At 46.8% G+C, this 21,326-nt stretch overlaps 1 protein-coding gene across 16 annotated transcripts in view; it reads left to right on the plus strand.

The window, feature by feature from the left end:
- The first annotated feature begins 1,668 nt into the window (after positions 1-1,668).
- Positions 1,669-21,326, plus strand: part of ELMOD1 (ELMO domain containing 1) — a 63,294-nt gene continuing 43,636 nt past the window's right edge. Inside the window, exons 1-4 of one of the 16 annotated variants that reach the window (XM_043529870.1) lie at positions 1,788-1,963; positions 2,503-2,587; positions 19,048-19,221; positions 21,140-21,236. In XM_043529870.1, the coding sequence (XP_043385805.1) occupies positions 21,220-21,236 (17 nt within the window). In that variant the 5' untranslated portion in view covers positions 1,788-1,963; positions 2,503-2,587; positions 19,048-19,221; positions 21,140-21,219. Of the gene's footprint in view, positions 1,964-2,131; positions 2,588-10,998; positions 11,203-19,047; positions 19,222-20,781; positions 20,801-21,139; positions 21,237-21,326 lie in introns of those variants that run through there. The other 15 variants (XM_043529911.1, XM_043529864.1, XM_043529897.1 and 12 more) reach the window with 15 other exon arrangements.

The following is a 21,326-nucleotide window of genomic DNA, read 5'->3' on the forward strand; positions in this document are numbered from 1 at the left end:
TTAAAAAGGAAAAATGGGAAAGGTTAAAGGAAACACATCAACCCCCTCTGTGGCAGGAAACATCACAAACAGTGTCTCTGGAATGTCAGGGCAGTTCACAGTCTGTTCCTTGTAAGTCCCAGACCTTCTTCTCAGGCCCTGGCTGTGCTGCAGGGGTACTGTGGGTTGGACACTTGCTCTAGTGGTGGCCTCACGCTCTCAGGCTCTAAGTGGCAGGAACCTTCTTCCCAGAGTCACCCCCGCCCTGTCGGGGTTACGATCCAAGCCTGGCCTGCAGAGCCTCTTGGCTGAGGCGTCTCCCTGTGCTGGGCCCGCTGCCCAGAGTCCCCCTCGCACTCCCCAGCTGCTCACCGCACCCAGCTCCGGACTGCTCCAGCCCCAGCTCCACCACTCTGTCTCAGCACTGCTGCTGCTCTGCCTCCAGCTCCCTGGGCTGCTTCTTTGGCCTCTCTGCCTCTGGTTGCTACAGCTCTGCTCCCAGGACAGGTCTGCTCTGCAGGCTGCTTCTGTGACTCTGCTCCCAGCACTGACCTGCTTCGTGGGCTGCTTTTCTGGCCCCTCTGGCTCTGGTTGCTGCAGCTCTCCTCCCAGGGCAAGTCTGCTCTCTCTGGGCTGTGCCTCTGGCTTTGGGGCTGCAGCTCTGCTCCCAGGATAGGGTCTGCTCTCTCTGGATCTGGCACAGCTCTGCTCCCCAGCTCAGCTTGCGCCCCTCCTTTCTCCGTAGCTCAACCCCACTCTGTCTGACCCAGACAATTCCAGCTCACATGGAGGACGGGGCCTCCTGACTCCCTGATTAGCCTGCCCGCCCTGTCATTCAGGCTGACCTGGAGCATTGGCCTCTCCCCATTGTTCCTGGGGACTACCAACCTCAGGGTCCTGGTTTCCCATAGACCCTTCCCCTTTTAGTACTGGGAGCTAGCCAACCAAAACACCCCCACTGAATGTTAGTAAGGGAGCAACAGTCCCCTTACACTTGGCTAAGTGTAAGTGCCACTCAGTAGGAGCACAGGGAAAAGGGAACCAAAAAGTCATATACAGTACAAAGTACACCAGCACATTTCTTGTGCCTGCATGCAGTAAGTATGACTAATGCAATTAAGACTGCTGTAGTCCACTACTCAAAGAATTATTTTTGGATGTAGCATTTTTATCATATCTTTGCTGAGCTTGCAGTTCAATGCCTACAATAAAGTGTGTATGCAACACATTGCCAGGGAAAAAAGCATGGACTGACAGTGGGCACAGAACAGTGAATGCAGTTTATCCCCAGTGCAAAACCGTGCCCATAAAATCAGACCCTCGCTCAGGCCTCAATCTTTTAAGGTGCTGAGCACCCTGCCCTCCATCCAGCAAAGCACCTGAGCACATGATTAACTTCAAGCAGGCCCATTAATTTCAGTGTTAGGCAGGTGCTTAAATGATTTGGTGGATGAGGGCCAGAACGGTCTCACCTTGCAGCCCTGATCCCTTAATGTCTGTAGAGCGCTGGGGCTAATGCAAGGGCTAATGTCAGCCAGGCAAAACCTCTCCCTCAAGGCATGTCAGTTTCTATCTTTTCTGTTGCCGGGGGGAGGTGCTATGGCAGGCGTTCCCCAGCGCACGCAGGGGCCCCGGGCAATGCCCCGCCTGCCCCAGGGCACGCAGGAGCCGCAGGCGCTTGACCCCCTTTCTCAGCCCCGCCGCCTCCGCCCTCGCCAGTAGGTGGCAGCCGCACCCCGTTCCCCGCCCGCGGCTCCTGCGCCCGCCCCGCCAGCGCTTGTGCGGCCCCGGCCCCGCCCCCGCCCCGGGCCCAGGCTGCTGCTGACCCACATTCAGGCAGCGCCTCCGTGCAGCCTGTTCCCGGGGCAGCCGAACCAGCGGCTCATTGCGGCAGCTGCCGAGGAGGGGTGGGGGAGGCTGGCGAGCGGCGGCGGCGGCTCCGCGGCGCTATGGGACCCTAGCACCCGCCGCGGGCAGGAGAGAGGTGAGGGAGCCGCACGGGCGCCTTGCAAATCCCCCCTCCCCCTGCACGCGGCCGCGCTGCCCTGGACGGAGCCTGGCAGCAGGGTGCCCTGCCAGACAGACCCAGCAACAGTGTGTACCCCCCCCCCCGCGCATTTTGCATTTCTCCCCGGTTATGGTTGTACAGCCTCCCGGGCGTGGTGCATTGTGTATCCTGTAGCCCGGTAGCAGCCGCCTCCCGCTCTTTGCTCTCAGTGGCTGGGGCTGGGCTCAGCAGCAGCAAGCCCAGCAAGCCCCGTGCCGGTCGCCTAGCGACGGTGTATCGGATCCTGGAGAGGCGCGAGCTCCTGGGGTGCAGAGGGTGCGGGGGGGTCTCGCCCGGCAGCACCCCGGTGCCATCCGCATCGCAGCCAGATGGGCAGCGGCTTCCCTGCCTGCTCCGTGGGCCGGGAACCGGGGGGATGCTGCGGTGATCGCTGAAGGCTTGTGGCAGGGCTGTAAACTAGTGCGTGGAGCAATTTCTTTGAGCTTATGATTATCCGATGACTCTGGTTACTGTAGTTCCAGCCTGTCTTCGTGCCAGGGCAGCTACTCACGGCCGTATCCTTTCCCAGGTCATTGTCAGGAGAGGGAGTAGCCAGCGAAGGTAAGTGCTGGAGAAAAGAGGGTTTTATTTTTATCCTTGGCAGAATGCTCTACATTTGTATAGTGACCGTGAGCGTCTAGCCCAGTGACACACATTCGTAATCCTCTAGAACTGGCATGAAAAATCTCCTTTTCTTTTGGAATTTAGTTGAGTAACTGTCATTAAAATCTTTGGAGTTAAAGTTTGTCCCTTTACATTTTGGACTTTGGGATTTCAGTTGGATTTTATGTGGTAGAGAAATTAGATTGCTTCTTGGACTTAAGCACACAAACAAAAAATCCTAAAGCACTGAGGGGACTATAGCAAATTCTGGGCAGATATCCAGGTGCCTTGCTCTGCAGCTCTGCAGTGTTTGTGTCATGCAGATGGTTTGACAACCATCCTAATACAAGTGGAGTTGCCAATATGGTGGAAAGCAGAGAGAAACACCTGAGGCCGGATTTGATCTCCATTACACCATTGTGAATAACTCCACTGAAGTCAATGGAAGTATACTGCTATGAGATCAGAATCAGGCCCCTTGGGGTGCTTATCTCATGCAAACCCCCAAGATATTACAGTCTTCATTCTAAAGTTTGCTCTGGAATCAACATAATTGTAATCTTCAGGTTTATATCCCCCACCAACCTCTACCCTTTTCCTTGATCGCTCCTGCCTTTTTAAAAAAAAGTATTAGAGGAAAGAGGCCACAGTGTATTCAATAATTGATGAGAAGTACTGTTACTGTCCGAGTCCCAGCAGCTCAACATTCAGATAACAAATAGTTCTGGTGACAAAGGCATTTGAAACAAAGGAGCCATTTTAGAAAATGCTTGAGAGAAATTATTTATCTCCATGCTCTTGTGGTTGTAAACCCAGCGATCACTTTTAAATTGGGGATACCGTTTTGGAGAGCGGAAAACTGAAGTAACATAGAAATAAAATAGAGGAAATAAAGTTAAATTTCCTTTCTCTGCGACATATATTTCCCAGGTGCACTGCTGCTAGTTTATTGTCATCTCCTGTTACAAACATCTGGTTACACAGTGAAAGAACTATTTTGTGTACTTGTCCAGCCATGAATAGTTGAAATGGTTCAATGTGCATGTGCTGCTCGTCTTGCTTAATTGAGTACTGATGCCTACGTGTAGTAATTTCTGGGAGGATGTATTGCGTGCTTTTCATCCTGTTACATGGTAATAAATAAATTAGATCTTAGGAGCAGTGATACAGTAGACAATAGCATCTTTCTGTGGTTACCTTTAAAATTATCTTTGGGATAGTCACATTTCTAAGCCAAGCATGAAGAATCCAGATGTCTTAGTTTTTAGAGTTGGTGTATTATTTCGGTGAACACTGTTGCTAGAAATGTTAAGTGTGGTTTTCAACTTCATCTTTTGGAATAGATTATTTATTGCCTATCTAGATTCTTGCCTGAAACTGCTAGGCATTGTTTTTCAGAGATGTTATATTTCACATTAAGACAAATAGCCATTTGTAGAAAAAACTTCAGGAAACCGTTGAATATGAATGAATGCTACAGATTTCCCACAAAAAATTTCCCGCTAGCTTTGTTGCATTTCAGGGAATAGGTCTGTATATCGAGTTATCATGTAGCAGTGTAGAAAGTGCCTCTTAACCCTTTGTGAGTCAGAGCCCACAGGACAGGTGTTGCACAAAGTTTCGGTAGATAGATACTGTCCTTAGTTCTATGTAGCAAAGAATTTTGTTAAATGACAAAAGATCTCTTTTTGTTGTCCTTGCCACGGAATCGTAACCTGATGAGACTAGTACTGCTAACACAGCCAGAATACTAAACCATACTTCAGCTATGGCACTTCAAGGCTGTGCTGCACTAGCTGTCTTTTCTTTTAAAATTCCCACTGTGGCCAGCTGCAGTGTAGCTCAGTAGTGGGAGCAGTAAGGTACACAAGGTTCCAGGTGGCTTATACAGAGGAGGTATAAGATGCACTAAACCAGACACAGGAGATCTTTATTTGCTCCATGGACCACTTGCAGCACTAGCACAAAGATGCGAAAAGAAAAATCTGGGCTGGCTGGAGATCAAGTCCTACTGGTTCTAAATGCCCACTGGGTCATTGGGAGAGTTGGTCTCTGTACCATTCATGAATGTCTGCTAAGCCTCATTGAGAAGAAGCTTTGTCTGATGCTCCTCGGTAGTCTTTGTTGCTTGATGGTATAGATCGGGGTGGGCAAACTACAGTCTGGTGGCCGGATCTGGCCCACCAGCCATTTTAATCTGGCCCTCAAGCTCTCTCTGGGGAGCAAGATCTGGGGCTTGCCCCACTCTGGCACTCCAGCCAGGGAGCAGGGTTGAGGGCTGCTTCACGTGGCTCCTGGAAGCAGCAGCATGGCCCCTCTCCAGCTCCTACGCTTAGGGGCGGCCGGGGGCTCTGCTCTGCACACTGCCCCCACCCCAAGTGCTGCCCCCGCAGCTCCCATTGGCCAGGAACCTCCGCCAATGGGAGCTGTTGCAGCAGTGCCTGCAGATGGGGCAGCGTGGAGAGCCGCCTGGCCATGCCTCTGTGTAGGAGCCGGAGAAGGGACATACTGCTGCTTCTGGGAGCTGCTTGAGGTAAGCGCCATCCGGAGCCTGCACTCCTCAGCCTCGCTCTGCGCCCCAACCCCTTGTCCCAGCCCTGATCCCCGTCCCACCCTGGAGCACCCTCCTACACCCCAAACTCCCCATCCACACCCCCAGCCAGAGCCCTCACCCCCCCACCACCCCTCCCCGGAGCCCCCTCTCGCGCCCTGAACTCCTCATTTCTGGCCCCAACCAGAACCCTCACCCCTTCCAGCACCCAACCCAATTTTGTGAGCATTCATGGCCCGCCACACAATTTCTATTCCCAGATGTGGCCCACGGGCCAAAAAGTTTGCCCACGCCTGGTATAGATCATAATAAGACCACAAGCCCAGGGAAAGAAGGATATTTTCAGGAGTTTATGGAAGGAAGGAGAGTCCTAATCCAGGGGGGCGGGTGTGAAAGCGGCTTGCTAGGTCCTGGGAAGGAAACCAGGTGATTTGAGGAGATCCAAAATGGGGAGTGAATAAAATGAAGGCGGATGATTGGACTTAGGTGAAATAAGATGGAGAGTGGGGATAACTGATGCTGGTGAGGGTAACCCTGAGAGTTGTAGGTTGATGAGGGTCTGAGAAGAAAGTCTGTGAGGTAGGGAGGTGATGAGAAGGAGCTGAGAGGTTCGAAAGATGGTTTGCAGACTTGATGTATGAAGAGAGGGAAATTGTGACATGTTAGAGGTGCTTGGAGGAGTAGGACTGACTTGGAGGGGGCCTAGCAGGTACAGGAGTGCTGGAATCACGGTTCTGCACCCAAAATGAATAGCACTTGAAGTCTTATACCTATGCCCCCCCCCCCCCCCCCCCCCCCCCTGCCCGGTGCTACAATACTTACAAAGTGGGATCTGAGTTACTACAGAGAATTCTTTCCTGGGTATCTGCCTGGTGAATCTTGCCCTATGCTCAGGGTTCAGCTGATCGCCATATTTGGGGTCGGGAAGGAATTTTCCTCCAGGGCAGATTGGAAGAGGCCCTGGAGGTTTTCGCCTTCCTCTATAGCATGGGACATGGGTCACTTGCTGGAGGATTCTCTGCTTCTTGAAGTCTTTAAACCATGATTTGAGGACTTCAATAGCTCAGACATAGGTGAGAGGTTTATTGCAGGAGTGGGTGGGTGAGATTCTGTGGCCTGCATTGTGCAGGAGGTCAGACTAGATGATCATAATGATCCCTTCTGACCTTAATATCTATGAATCTAATGTTGTTGGTTTATCCTCACAATAGCCCTGTGAGGTAGGTAATTGTAATTATCCATCAGCTATAGCTGGTGAGACTGAGGTGCAGAGATTAAGTGATTTGCCCAAGGCTACAGAGCAAATCCATGCTAGAGCCAGGATTAGAACTCAGGAACTCCTGGCTCGTAGCCCAGACCACAATCCCTTGGATCGTGCTGGCTCTTCATTAATTCATTGTTCATCCACAATTAATGCTTTTATGGAGGTGATTGGGGAAGGAAGACATCAACTGGGGAAAACATAGCATGCCTGTGAAATTTAAACCTAAATAAAAAGGAACTGCACTAGGTGATACCTTTTACCTCTTACATAATACATATAAACAAGTCTCTAATTACAGCCAGTAGTACGTGTCTGAAGTCATTCAATTTAGAGAAGGAAAAGAACGCAAATAGGTTCCAGGTCATCCTGTGCTCATGATGCTGCCCTGCATGAACCAGGAACAGGTTGCTTTATGGGCCATTTCCAAAATACATAGACGTTAATGGACGTCTTTGCATTGACTAAGTGGCCTTGGTATCCGTTACTTGCACAAACAATAGCATGCAAATATGATGGAAAAAGAAAAAAATATGGGATCTGCTTCTCACCCTCCTCCACAGTGTTTCAGGTCATGAGAGTATATCCATCTGTAGTGTGGCACCTTCTATGTCAACTATCCTTTATGATCACAGTGCCAACAAGGAGGACTGGTACATGCTAATGTAGTGCCCCCTCTCCACCCAGTTACCTTCTTTAATGCCAATCTGCTTACAGGTTTTGATGGACAGGTCTGGATCCTGCCACTCACTCAGCAGGGTGTATCTTCTTTATTTTTCCCTATGATTTTATTTGGCGGTGCCTCCACCCCTCTTGCCCCTTTCTGGCAGGGTCACCAGGGCAGCTTGGGAGGAAAATGCTAACCATATGGTAACCCCCACTTACTTGATAGTTGGAGACCCCCAGGAAATAGCACTAATATAATTACTGTGTTGAATACATTGTATGTATTTAACAGAAGACAAATATAACATAACAGGGTAACACACGATTCTTAGGGTCACTGGTGCCCATGCTGTTAATACCCGTGACTTTCCCCAGTCACAGGACCTGATGTAGCAAATGTAAAATTAGTGTCCCGTTGATACATGTACTTTGTTGGGGCCCTTGGTAACCTATGACCCCGATATCGTCTCTGTAGTGGTTTAGCAGTGTGGCTGACTGGGTTCAGTACAACCCAAAGGACTCACAAGTGGGAGGAGGTGGTAAGTCCCTCCACAGGTTTAATATGTTTTTATCCAGGTTATAAAATCCCCAAACCCTTACTCCCTGGCTTGAGGACACAGTTCAGGGAGTAGGGAGTCCCCAAAACAATTTCCCTGACTGACTGACTAAAAGATGGTGCACTCACAAACTCCATGAATGATCCTCAGGTTCAGAGATGACTCTGGACTCGGTCACTACTGAGGGGCTCATCTCTGCTGGCAGGGATCCTCTTCAGGCAGGAATCAGGCTGCTTCTGGTCCCAGGATTTCCCCTCACCACAAAGTGGTGTAGGGCTCAAGGTGCAGATTACACAACTGTACTAAAATCCAAACTGTAGTCTGCTACCCCAGCGTCCAGACTCGTTTATAGCAGGCAGCAGCCCTGGACTAGCAGCCAGAGCAGAGCTGACCATGTGGTAACCGGTCTCCCCTAGGGAGCTGGAGAGCTAACTCAGCCTGGCTGGGGAAGTTTCCCAGCAAAACTCTACAAACTGGGAGTCATCAGTGGAGAAGGAAAAGCCCAGCTGAGGGATCTTGCTTTCAGGTCCCTAGAGGCTAGTTCTAGGGGGAACCTTGCGTGCAGGCCTGGGACTCACCAGCTCCCCACACAGCCAGTCTTGCCCTTGCCCTGGCTGGCTCCAGACTGTCTCAAAAATGGCTTCTCCCCTTTCCTGAGTTTCCTGGGAAGGGCATCTCACTCCCAGGCAGACTCTGAGTCTGCCTTGGCTCCCCCTCCCTACCAGGGACAGCATGCCTCTCCCTGAGCGGCCGGCAGACAGAGCCCCAGGAATCTAGGTAATCTCCTTGGGGGTTACCCTCCACTGAATGCGTCCGATGAAGTGAGCTGAAGCTCACAAAAGCTTATACTCAAATAAATTTGTTAGTCTCTAAGGTGCCACAAGTACTCCTTTTCCATTTACTAAGAATGGAAACACTTTGGGTACAAATCAGTGCCTGTAGTTCTTGGAAGTTCTCAGTTTCTGTGACTCTGACATGGCGATCATCATACTAAACAGGACAGCTTTTTCTCCAAACTTGCCTTGACAAAACTACAGCACTGCTGATAACTGACATTTTTCAGTCACCCTGTTTCCTGCAGGTATCAATAACATTGGTGACCTGGACGTGTACAATGAAACAGGTTCTGGTTCTTTGGAACATAACCGAGAGAATTATTTCTTTGAGCAGATCTTTCCCCATTGTTAACTTATGGAGATTTGATAGTCCCTGGCACAGGCAATGGTGAGAAGACGTGAGGAGAGCTGGTTTGGGGGAGGGAGTGAGGGGAACTCTCATCGCACCAGTCAAAGAGGAGAGGGGAGCACAGCTTGCCCAAACCAGGGAGGAGAAGGGGAACTCTCCCTTTGCTTCTATCAGGAGATATGGAGTTGTGCTCACCCCCATATCTTTACGCCCTGGGCTTGAGCTAAAAAGGGAACAATGACTTCACAACAAGCCTCCCACGCACCTACTGTGTATAGAAACCACTCCGCAAGGGCACGCTGGTCAAAACTCAAGGGGCCTTTGTGAGGCGGCCATGTTTCTCTTTCCACCCATTGCCTGTCTTGTCTGTGTAGATTCCAGGTTCTTGGGGGCAAGAACTATCACTCTGTGTTTGTACCATACCTGGCACTGGATAAAGATAAAATGAAAAACCTTATTCAGCCTTGTTTGTATTGTGCAGAAGGGGAAATGTAGCTCTGAAACATTCATTGTGTTATATACAGATTGCATGGTGCAGCTATAGCTGCTTCCTATGAAAAAGAGAAGGAAAAAAATCATAGTGTGCAGAATGAAACTGAAACTTACAAATGAAGAGAGATCTCATCCTTTCTGTGGGGGAAATCCAAGTGAAAGGGAGGGAATTCTGTGAGTTTCATCTTGCAGAGTTTCCTCATCACAAGAGCAACTGATGGAACATAGCTCATGTCATGTACATTATCACATAAGCTATTGTAAAAGTTCATGGGATTTTCCCTTATGTTATATGTGAACCTATGTGAGTTTTACTGTTTTGCATGAATACTGTGTGCCTCAGTTTCCCTGTGTGCTGCACAAATACCTCAGTGGTGGGAATAGGGGTATGTGACTTTGGCTGAGACCTCTGGGGCAGGTGAGGCTGCACCAGCTGTCTGCAAGTATGCTATGACCGGTGCCCTTTGTAACCTGAGACCCAATAGGTGGATGCAACCAGGTGACTCTTTGCCCTAGGAAGCGAGACAAAGAGAATAAGGAGGAGCAATGGGGTGTCTGAGGTTGGGTCGTTGGAATCTGTCAGTCTGCTGTGGGGAACTGGAATGGGGGGAGTCCCGGGCATCTGGCCCAGGACTCCCCAAGATGGACTTGGCTGAAAGTCACTGATTTCTGTGGTAGCAAGTTCTGTTGTACGCTGTTCCTGTCAACTAATAAACCCTTCTGTTCTACATGCTGGCTGAGAGTCACTGCTGACTGCAGGAGTTGGGGTGCAGGGCCCTCTGGCTTCCCCAGGAGCCCTGCCCAGGCGGATTTGCTGTGGGAAGCGCTTGGTGTGGAAGGGGATGCTGAATGCTCTGAGGTCAGACCCAGGAAGGTCAAAGCTGTGTAAGCTTCTTGCGCTGGAGACAGTATGCTCAGCGAGAGGAGGCATGCTACCCCAGAGTCCTGACTGGCTTTGTATGGAGTAGTTCCAGAGCATTGGCCTGGTGACTCCATGACACAGGCCCAGATCACTTTCCCTACAGATATTTGTGAAGTGTTAGACTCTCTTTCACAAGCGATGTTGGTGCTCATAAGAAATTCTACCCTCCTATTCTTGTGAAGTCTGGAAATTCTACATCAGTGTTACTATGTTCTATGAACAAATTATTTGGTTGTATATACAGTCCAAGAGGACTCATTCCATAGTATGACAAAGATGCAGGATCACAGCTGTCATTCGCTACAATGCAACTGTAAGATCTTTCTCCGCCAAGGTTATCGCTATCAGCTTCAGCACGTAGGTCACAATCTCGAAGATGGCATGGACTGTACATCCTTACTGAATTCTCATCATATTTCCTCTCATACATTTTCTGGAGACTTGGGCTTCTGTGGCTGTTCACTTTTTTTCCTTTTCAATAAAAAAGACAATGAAACTAATGTTGAAAATACAGCTATGTAATGTGATAAAAAGACAGAGCTTGAAAATTTTGCCCAATACCTACCTACTAGTGGGCTGAAAATATCTTCACCTACATATCCTTTGCAGAGTAATGGTTCTGTTTGTGTACAATTGGATTTTGAGTAATATAATGGTAATGCTGTCAATCAACTTTCTATTTAATGAACTTTTTAAAAAAGTCATTTACTGCTGATTCTCTTGCTTTAATTATAGCTTCTAAGGCCACGTCTACACTACCTGCCAGATTGGCGGGTAGCATTTGATCTATCAGGGATCGATTTATCACATCTAGTGTAGAGGTGATAAATCGATCCCCGATCACTCTGCCGTCAACTCCGGAACTCCACCACGGCGAGAGGCGGAAGCGGAGTCGACGGGGGAGCGGCAGCCGTCGATCCCGCGCTGCGAGGATACGAAGTAAGTGATTCTAAGTCGATCTAAGATACGTCGACTTCAGCTACGCTATTCTTGTAGCTGAAGTTGCGTATCTTAGATCAATTCCCGCCCCCAGTGTAGACCAGGCCTTACTCTTCCTGACTTTACTCCACTTCTTCTTTCCTTCAGTAGATCATGTTGTATTTCTTATATTCCTTTTATCTCCCTTTAATCACTTACAGCGTTCTCTTTCCCCTGCCATATTGTGTTCTTTGTCTTCTTCCTGACTCTATTTACACTAAAAATCTATTTGTCAACACAATATCTCCCCCCCCACACACACACCAACTCTCACATGTAGCTTGGAAATTTTACCAGACACTTCACAGCGTAAGAGGGGGGTGGGAGTGGGAATAGTCACTGACCAGAGGTAACACCCTGATGAGAAACAGCCCTTTCTTTCCACACATCCCTTTCCCAGTTGCTGGCAAAGGAGCATGGTGTGTGACTCCTACCAGGGTGCTGTTCCTGGACCCTGCTTGATGACTTTGTATTTCATATCCGTCTCTGCCTATTAGTTGATTGACAAATTGGAATCTCTTTCCTGGTCTCCAAAACCTTCTTTCTTCTCCAGTGGAGACAAAACGGTCTCTGTCTCTGCTCTTAGCCCCCTCAAGCCCCACTGAGGTCTCAGTTGCCTGGCTGCTGTGAGGGTGGGCTGTTTCTGCTACTCTCTGTAAATGTTCCCACTACCCTACTCAACTCATAGCTTCCTTGTTCAGGTTTTCTTCTTCTATGACTAGCTTCAGTGCCTGCCTCTGGTGCTGCTCAGGGCGATCTCAAGCAGTAGAAGAGTGAAATTGACCTAATTCGCCTCAGTTCATGGTTAGTCAGAGGGTTGTGAATAGGGACAGTGAAAACTGACTAGACTGTGGTGACTGCTGCAGGTTGGGGAAATGATCAGGAGCAGCAGAAGCACTGAGCCTGTTTGCAGCCTTGGGAAGATGCCCCTAAAGCAGTTTATACCAGGTTCACATTTGGCATGTTTGCTTTACAATCTACAAACATTTAAAATAAAATTAAAGCTTACAGTCTGCAGAAGTTGAAGACACTTGCTTGGGAATACTTCCTACTCACCATAGGCATATAGATCTCTTTCCAACCCTGTTAAAAGACTTAAAGCTTGCTCGACAATGTAATCCATAAAATGTGCTTTGCTGTGCATTGTGCACACAGTCAGGGCTCCCAGCAAGGTCACATACATACACACAGAATTGTTCTGGTTTCCGCGGCATGCAGAACAGCTCATTGAGCACCAAGTAGGAAACAAATCAATAGGCCACAGAATTTCCTAAAGAACTGTTTCTCATTTCTGAGTCAGCTCAACTGCAGACTCATCAGGAGAAGTTCATTGTATATTGCTCGTTAGCTGTGTCTGGAGTCCTGCAATCCACCGAGGCACTGTAGTAAATAGTTAGCACTTTCCACCAGAGGATATCAGTGCTTCAGAAACATAAAGCTCCTCGTGCCATCCGTCTGCAGAACTGTTGTGTAGTGGCTGACTTTACTGGAGTAAGGTGCATCCTGGGTCCTGCTGCAGTCGTTTGGCTCCATGAAATGTTAACACAAGGATAGTTTTCTCTCTCGCGCCCCGTTTCAGCTTGTCTGCCTCCTGTAGCATCAGGGTAAAGTTGTCACTACCACAAAAGCATTCCGGATGCAATGGTAGGAGAGCTTTTCACTATATGAAGGATTTCTGCTCGATCAACATGATTCGTGTTGGAGTTTCCCTGAATTTCTAGATGGTGCTGTTGCATTATCTTCCTTTCACCTTAAAGGGCTGTCCTGCATTGTCCGGTTGCATCTCTTTGGTAAGACTTAGATGTTCATGTCAGTTGTTACCCAAAATCAGTGTGAAGGCAATTAAAGTGCTTATTGACTGGCAACTTGTTCAGCATTGTGCTAATCGAATGGTTAGTTTAATCCTGTTTGCTACAAGCAAACCTCACAGAAGATACTTGTCCTTTGTATAATTCCACCAAATTCAACTGAGTTACACCAGGGATGCATTTGTCCCTTTGACCCATTGTTATCGGAAGGATGCCAATGTTTATCATTCCCATAAACTGTTGTGTACAAGGAATTGTCAAAGATCTCAGGCAATCCTAGAATTCAGTTGCTTTTAGGAGTCAGTAATGAGGACAAAACTGGAGCAAAGGTACCATGGCCTTCAACTCTTGTCGACAGTAAGCAGAGGACCAAGAAAGCAAAATAAATAAAAATTGGGCAGCAGCATTTTGCAGTTTGGAACAGTTGTCCAAATGGCTGCTTGGTGCTTGTGATGGTATCCCCGTACCGCTGTGCTTCGCTTTTGCCAGGGCAATCTTTAACAGAGGACACAATGAAGTTAGAGTAAAAGAGGCAAAATTCATGGACGTATGTGTGTATATTTTTAAACAAGTCAAATCTCAGACATTGTACGCAAAATACCATTTATCATTCCCTTTATATAAATACAAATGACAGGAATAATGCACATTGGATGATCATTGTTAACTTTTTAAAAACATACTGTTGTGAACAAGCCATGATAACAATGAACTGCTGTGAGTGCATCTTTGTGACTTTCGTAAATGAAACCAGATAATTTTGAAATGTCTTTATAAATTACTTAGCATGGGAAAGAAGTTATGAAAGAAGAGTGTTGAAATTGTCAGGTTTTGAAATTTTTGCTGCTTTCTGACGAATAAACTTTCATTTAGGCAAGTTTTGTCCTTTGCAAGGGAAAAGAGTTTGATCTCACAGTGTAAAACCTGGTCATGGTTACTCAGCTTCCTGTTCCAGTCAAACCATACATCACCTGTTCTTCTGCCATGGGAAAATCTGCATAGGGCTAGGAAGGATTGAGTTTAAATCTGGCACCATCTGTGACGTTATATGTACCACCTGACAAAGGGGTGCTCTGGAAATGCAGTGTTTGAACTTAAGCTCTGATGCTGCAGGATGAATTTGAAATGCTCAGTCTTCTACAGATTCAGGAAGTAGAAGATTGAATGAGTCAAAATTTAAGCTTTGATTTCTCAGTTTACTGCTTGGTGTTGCTACCGGAGATCCCTAGATTGTTTTTGTTTGTTGCCTTGGTGGTAATATTGTATCCATTTTGAAGCAACTAATACAATGTTTGCTCAGGAGCCAAATTGAGGGAGGGGGGAAATTGTGTAGTTTTAGCTCCATCCACAAACCATGCTGCTGCCAGCCACTTGAGATGCCAAAACACCATTGCCTGCAGATTGTCTTCGTGATAAATCAGTTCCCTGTTATATCTTGCATGCAGTGATGTCAGCTGACCTCTCTTCTTTTTTTTTTTTTTTTTTTTTTTTTTTGCTATTTGTCAAATAGTTAATGCTGTTGGCATACACACTAACACAGGGGTTCTCAAACTTCGTTGCACCATGACTCCCTTCTGATAACAAAAATTACTACATGACCCCAGGAGGGAGGACCGAAGCCTGAGCCTGCCCGAGCCCCACTGCTCCATGTGGGCGGGGGGCAAAGCCCAAGCCCCACTGCCCTGGCGCCCAAGCCCAAGGGCTTCAGCCCCAGGCAGCGGATCTCTAACCTGAGCGCCGCTCCCCCACACCCTGAGCTAAAGCCCTCAGGCTTCAACCACGGGCAGTTGGGCTCGGGCTTCAGCTATGGTGACCCCAGTAAAACAGGGTCATGACCACTTTGGGGTCCCGACCCACAGTTTGAGAACCACTGAACTAACATCATTAGGTTTCAGTTATGTGCCTATCTAAGGTTCTTGCATGGCCCCATTGCCATAGTATCTAAACGCCTCACAGTCTCTAACATATTTATCCTTGCAATGCCCCTGTGAGGCAGGGAAGGGCTGTTATCCCCATTTTACAGATGGGGAATGGAGGGCCGGAGAGATGAAGTGACTTGCCCAGAGTGTCAAAGGATGTTTGTGGCAGAGCAGAAATTGAATGCAGGTCTCCCACGCCCTAGGCTAGCACTCTAACCAATGGACAGCCCTTCCTCACAAACACTGTTGCGGTGAATGAGGGGCATCACACCTTTTACAGATATTGCTCCAGACCATCTGCAGACAGAGGGCTTGCCTGCACTTAAAATGCTACAGCAGGCACCACTGCAGCATTTCAGCATAGACGACACCGATGCCAGTGGGAGTAGGAGGAGTTCTCCCATCGGCATAGGTAATCCACTTCCCGAGAGGTAGTAGCTACGTCAACAGAAGAATTCTTTTGTCGTCCTTGCACTGTCTACACGGGGACTTAGGTCAGCTTAACTGTGCCATTCAGGGGTGTGTAGATTTTTCACACCCCTAATTGATGTCGTTAAACTGACTAATTTGCTAGTGTAGACCATGTCTGAGGCAGAGATCACGATGTTGGTTAAACTCAGTTCATGATGTGACAGTTACTTTGCAGCCATAAGGACTAGACTTAATACTTTTTAAATGAAAATGTTTAGATTCTGGAGATTCTAAAATGGCTGACTCTCAAAACCAAAACAAACAAACAACCTTGTACAACTCCCATATTTTCTTTAGCGAGGCAGTTTCAACAACAAATGACATGATTTGTGCTGATTATCTACATCCCATTAAAAAAAGAGACCAGCAACAATTACAAGTTTTCTATTGATGTGGAGTCACCTCTACATCTTCATCATGGGTCACCTGTGTATTGTCAGTACACTGCATTTTCAGCACTGATGTTTTCTTATGACTCAAACATAAGACTTTGAAACTCTACAATAAGCATTAGTGAATCAGATGAGTTTGCTAGTCAAATGCATGCTTAGGCCTCTGTGAAACAAACAAAACTGTGCTGGTTTTTTTTCTTTTTCTTTGTGAAATTAAATTGTATTTGAATAGGGTGATTTTCTTTCTTCAGTTGTGTCTAGGGGACCCTTTTTTTTCTTAACAAAACCAGGACTTTAGAGTTAAGATGTGAAATCTAGCAGTTTACCTTTGATTTATCTCTGCCTCTAGCAAATCTTAACCTTTCAGACTGCTGTTTGTTTCCATCTAGCATGGCAAGATATAATCAACCATAAGAATCATTTAAGAGCTAAAAGTCAATATTTGCTATAAAAAATATTTTTTCTTTAAAAAGTGTCTCATTGCTGCTAATCCAAGATGTGCTGTAAACCTTTATTTATAGCATTTTCTTCTCTGGCTCTTCCAACAAATCTGGTAGTGTGTGCTGCCCTTGTACCATGTCGCCCACAGAGGTTTTTGTTTTTTTGGCACAGACAGAAATGTAAGCATTCTTGACTTGCAGGCAATGAACTTAAAGAGAAATTATCAATTTCCTTTTGATATTTCTTTGATCAGAAAACAGGAGACCACAAGCTGAGTCTTTTTCACAATTGCAGGACACTTTCCCAAACCTGGAATTACATTTAGCTGAAATGTTTCAATCTAATTGAATCACATTGTTCATAAGTAGCATACTTTGGTTAAAATTACGGTGTGTGGCTTTTAAAAAAATCATTGACATGTTAGTTTTGCTGGAAGCAGACGATATACTATTGAGTTGTTACATTTTTGTGGAAATGTATTATAAAGATTCTGGCGAAAAGAAATTGTAAGGGGATAGTTCTGGCTGTTCTAATTTGTTGTAATTTCATTAATAGCCTATCATGTATCCAGTCAAGACCAGGTACGTCTTCCTGTAGTGTAAGAAACCACTTTCTAGAAGTGAATGCTGCTAACACTGCTGGGCTCCTCAAAAATAACAGCATTTAAGGGGGTGATCTAGCTAAGAGGAAAACTTTGTAATTCTGCTTCTTTGAAGATACCATTTTACAGAACTCTCAGCCTAGTTTCCCAGCATGGCGGCAGTCTCTTAGGTCTTAGTGTCGTGGGGGTGGGTTAACTTGCTTGAAGGCAGCAAGAGCAAAGTCTGGGTCCCTGACTGGCCATCCCATGCTGAGTATGGATACTGCCTGCCAGTCACAGTAAGTTTCTACACCTACATGGGAGATGGGACTCAGGACCAAGAGACCCCTCTGCTGAAAGGCCCTCTGCCTGCTCTGCTCTCTTTGGCCATTTGGATGGAGTCTGGCTGCCTGCCTGTAGCTAAGCAGAGCTATAGATGTGCATCCTTGAGGCAGTAGCCTTTGCTGCCATCTCATTCACACCAAAGGCTTCCCATACTTGGTGTTGGGCCAGGTCTATGCATTTGGGTCTATAGCTTTTTAAAGTTCCTAGGGTGAAATCTTGGACCCAGTGAAGTCAATGAGTGTTTGCCATTGATGTCAATGCGGGTAGAATTTCAACCCTAATCTTTCTTCTTTTTTTTTCTAGAACTGGTTTAAAAAAGAAAAAAAACTAGTTTTGTGAGTAATTTCAAAACCGTTTAAGGTTCAAATGGTTCTAAGTGGACCAAGGTCTAAGTTTTTAGACATTTTTATCTAAAGCAGCAGTTCTGAAACTTTAGCAACCTGAGGACCCCCATTTTGATTAAAAAATGTTTGGGGACCCCCAACCCCCCCCCCCGCTCAGCTCTGGCCCTGCCCCTGCTCTGAGGCCCTGCCCCTCTCTCCCCTCCCCTCCCCCTCCCTCACTCCCTTTCACCAGGCTGTGGCAGGGGGTTGGGGTGCAGGAGGGGGTGTGGGCTGTGAGCTGGGGTAGGGGGTTGGGGTGCAGGAGGGGGTGTGGGCTCTGGGAAGGAGTTTGGATGCGGGGTGCAGGCTCTGGGCAGGGGGTTGGCGGGGGTGAGGGGTGTAAGCTTCGCCGGGAGGTGCTTACCTCAGGTAGCTCCTGAAAGCGACTGCCACATCTCTCTGACAGTGGCTTCTAGGTGGGGGGCCAGGTGGTCTCTACTTGCTGCCCCTGCCTGCAGGCACTACCCCCGCATCTCCCATTGGCCATAGTTCACGGCCAGTGGAAGCTGCGGAGTTGGTGCTCAGGGCGGGGGCAGCGCACAGAGACCCCCTGTCCCCCCACCCCAAAAAGGGCTGCAGGGACTTGCCGGCCACTTCCGGGAATGGTGCAGAACCAGGGCAGGTAGGAAGCCTGCCTTAGCCCCACTGCACTGCCGGATTTTTAGGGTGCAGGAGGCGCAGGGAGGGAGGGGGAGGAGTTGATCAGCAGGGCCCGTGGACCCCCTCGGAAACCCCCAGGGGTCCAGGGACCCCAGTTTGAAAAACACTGATCTAAAGCATTATCAATAGGGCCATGAAAAATGTGTCATGGACTGTGAAATCTGGTCTTTGTGTGCTTTTATCCTATACTATACAGATGTCACAGGGGAGACCAGCGTTTCTCAAATTGGGAGTCCTGTCCAAAAGGGAGTTGCAGGGGGGTCACAAGGTTATTTTAAGGCGGTCGCGGTATTGCCACCCTTACTTCTGCTCTGCCTTCAGAGCTCAGCAGCCAGAGAGCGGCAATGTTGGCCGGGCGCCCAGCTCTGAAGGCAGCGCTGCCGCCAGCAGCAGCGCAGAAGTAAGGGTAGCAGTACCGCAACCCCCCACCAGTAACCTCGTGACCCCCCCCCCCCAAACTCCTTTTTGGGTCAGGAACCCTACAAATACAACACCATGACATTTCGGATTTAAATAGCTGAAATGAAATTTACTATTTTTAAAATCCTATCACCGTGAAATTGACCAAAATGGACCGTGAATTTGCTATGGTCCTAATTATCAATATTTTTCATCTGCCAAAACTGAGTTTTTCATAAACATATGTTGTTGAGGTGTTTGCTTTTAAAATAATAACTCTGGTATGAAAAATGGAAAACAAACAAACCCCAAACCAATACTGACCTTTTAAAAACCACTTTTTGGAACAGAACAATTTTTAATTACAAACTTTTCAAAAACTTCAGACCAGCTCTACTTTTTCCACAGGACCTGCCCTTGGCCCATGAAGACAGAAAGTTTCACAAACCCGTAATACTAATGATTCCTACCACTGCGACTCTGAATTTTGGGTTGCAGAACCATAAGTGCAGTTGATCTTCCCTCTGGAGCTCTGGTAATAGAGAAGCACGGTCTCCAACAGGAAGCTTCTTCACTGACCAGGTTCAAGAAGGAGCTGATTGGGGATGCTCAGAGGGCAATATATATGCTTAGCAAGGGGTGGTGTATGATAGCCAGTAGAGGGCCTAGATCGTGTCTTGTTCCTGCTCCTACTGTCATTAAGGGTCAAAATATCTTAAGACTAAAGGCTGTTTCATTTATCTCATGCTAAGACCCAGCAGTGAGACTGCTGTACGAATTATATCTTTAGACAGAAAACTATTGTGGGGGAGGGGGCAGTTTATGTCCCCTCCAGTCTTTGCACTTCTCCTCCCATTTCACCTGCACTTGATATTGTCTAAGGAACATCAAAAGCTTCTCTAGGGAGCATTAGAAGCCTGCTTGCTGTGTTCATTAATGAACCAGAGTTTGTTGTTAGCCTCTGTCCATCCTTTCAAGCAGGTGTCACAGCAGCCAGTAGCAATTACAGCTGTATTCAGGGGACAGCAGCATGATTCAGCCAGTCAAAAACAATCTAAATGGAATGAAGCTTTCACAGTTTAGGGATTATATATTTTTAGCAAGCAGCATGATGTGATCCAACCAGATAGCTGTGTTTTTATAAATGGAGCACTTGATCTTTTCTTTATAGCAGGTGACAGTATAATATTCAGAGAGGTCAACAAGAGGAAAGGAAAATGATCGCTAGGTGGAAGAAGGAGAGTTGGGGAGGAGGAAGTTTGCATCAGATTAGCAGTATCATTTGGTCCTGCAAAAGTACAGGGTGTCAGATTTTCCAGGGTTCAGCTCCCTTTGAGCCCCAAACTAAGTTGTAAGATTTTCAAAAGGATGCTGAAAAGGATGCTCTTTTCAAAATGTTGGGTGCCCAATTGTGTGAAAATCTGGCCTTTAATCAGAAGCCTAAATGAGAACTGAATTCTTCTGAAAATCTGATTTGTAGGTAATTAGATTTTTTTTCAAGACATTTTTGCTTCCTCTGCCTTTTAAAAACTGTGATCTAGTTATTACTGGAACAGAATGTGCTACCTTGTTGGTGGTTCCCTTTCGGTAATGGATGAATGGTCCCTATATTTGAAGTCTGTAAAGTGTTTTTAGATCCTCCTAGATGAAAGGTGGTAAATAGGAGATGTTTTATTGATCCTTTTGAGTATTTTGCTGTGTAAAATTGATAGTTGAATTCTACATCCTATTAGAAGTGTTATTTCAGGGTGAAAACAATGCCACATTTTAGAAGCTTATGGAGAAAAGAGGTTGCTGGGGAGAGTCCCAGAAATCTGTCGTGTACGGGCTTGCTTCCCAGAAACAGACTTCTTATCTGAATTCCACCCACTACTTTCAGCTAGCTGGTAATCACAATGGAACTTTAACTAGGCTTGCAGGTCTGAGAAGAGTCTAGTGGAGATGCTGAGAAAAATGTGAGGAAATAAATTGCAAGACAGTAAACATATCACCTCAGGGGTCTTGTTGCCTGGAAGGGTAGTTACCTGTCTCATGTCTCCCATGCATGTCTCAAATCAGGATCCAATTATAATGCTTTGCACTTATTTAGTGCTTTTCATCCAAGGATCTTCAAATACTGCTACAGATACTTAAGAACAGAGGATAATGATGCCCATGTGAGGTGAGGTGCATTTTTTTTGCAGTTACAAATGGGAAGGATGTTGCAACTTCCCAAGTTCCAAGGAAGTCTATGAAAGAGTTTTTGTTGGGAATCCAGGCATTCTTGCTCTTAGTCCAGGGCTTTATCTAAGAAAATCTGTAACCTGAAAAAGTCATAGAGCAAAGTATTATATGTAAGATTTCAGGCTGAGGACTTGAACATAAACTTACTATTTTTGTTGGCATTAGAATTCATAAAACAATTGCAAGAGGTATGTAGAAGAAATACACTGACCAACTGAGAATGTTGAGACACTATTACATCTCTGTTAGTCAATATGTCTTTTTTTTTTTTCTCCAGCATCAGTTATTTCTGCAAGAACAACTTTATCTGTGATCGGTTGAGAAGGATCGTGTGTCTGGAACATCAAAGCCACCACAATGAAGCACTTCCTGAGGTAACCCTTCTCCAAAACCATGTCTAATGATAACTCGTTTCATTGTAGAACAATTTTGCTGTATTTTGGCCATAATCTTCCATGTTACTA

The sequence above is a fragment of the Chelonia mydas genome, chromosome 1, assembly GCF_015237465.2.
Source record: "Chelonia mydas isolate rCheMyd1 chromosome 1, rCheMyd1.pri.v2, whole genome shotgun sequence".
Taxonomy (NCBI): Eukaryota; Metazoa; Chordata; order Testudines; family Cheloniidae; genus Chelonia; species Chelonia mydas.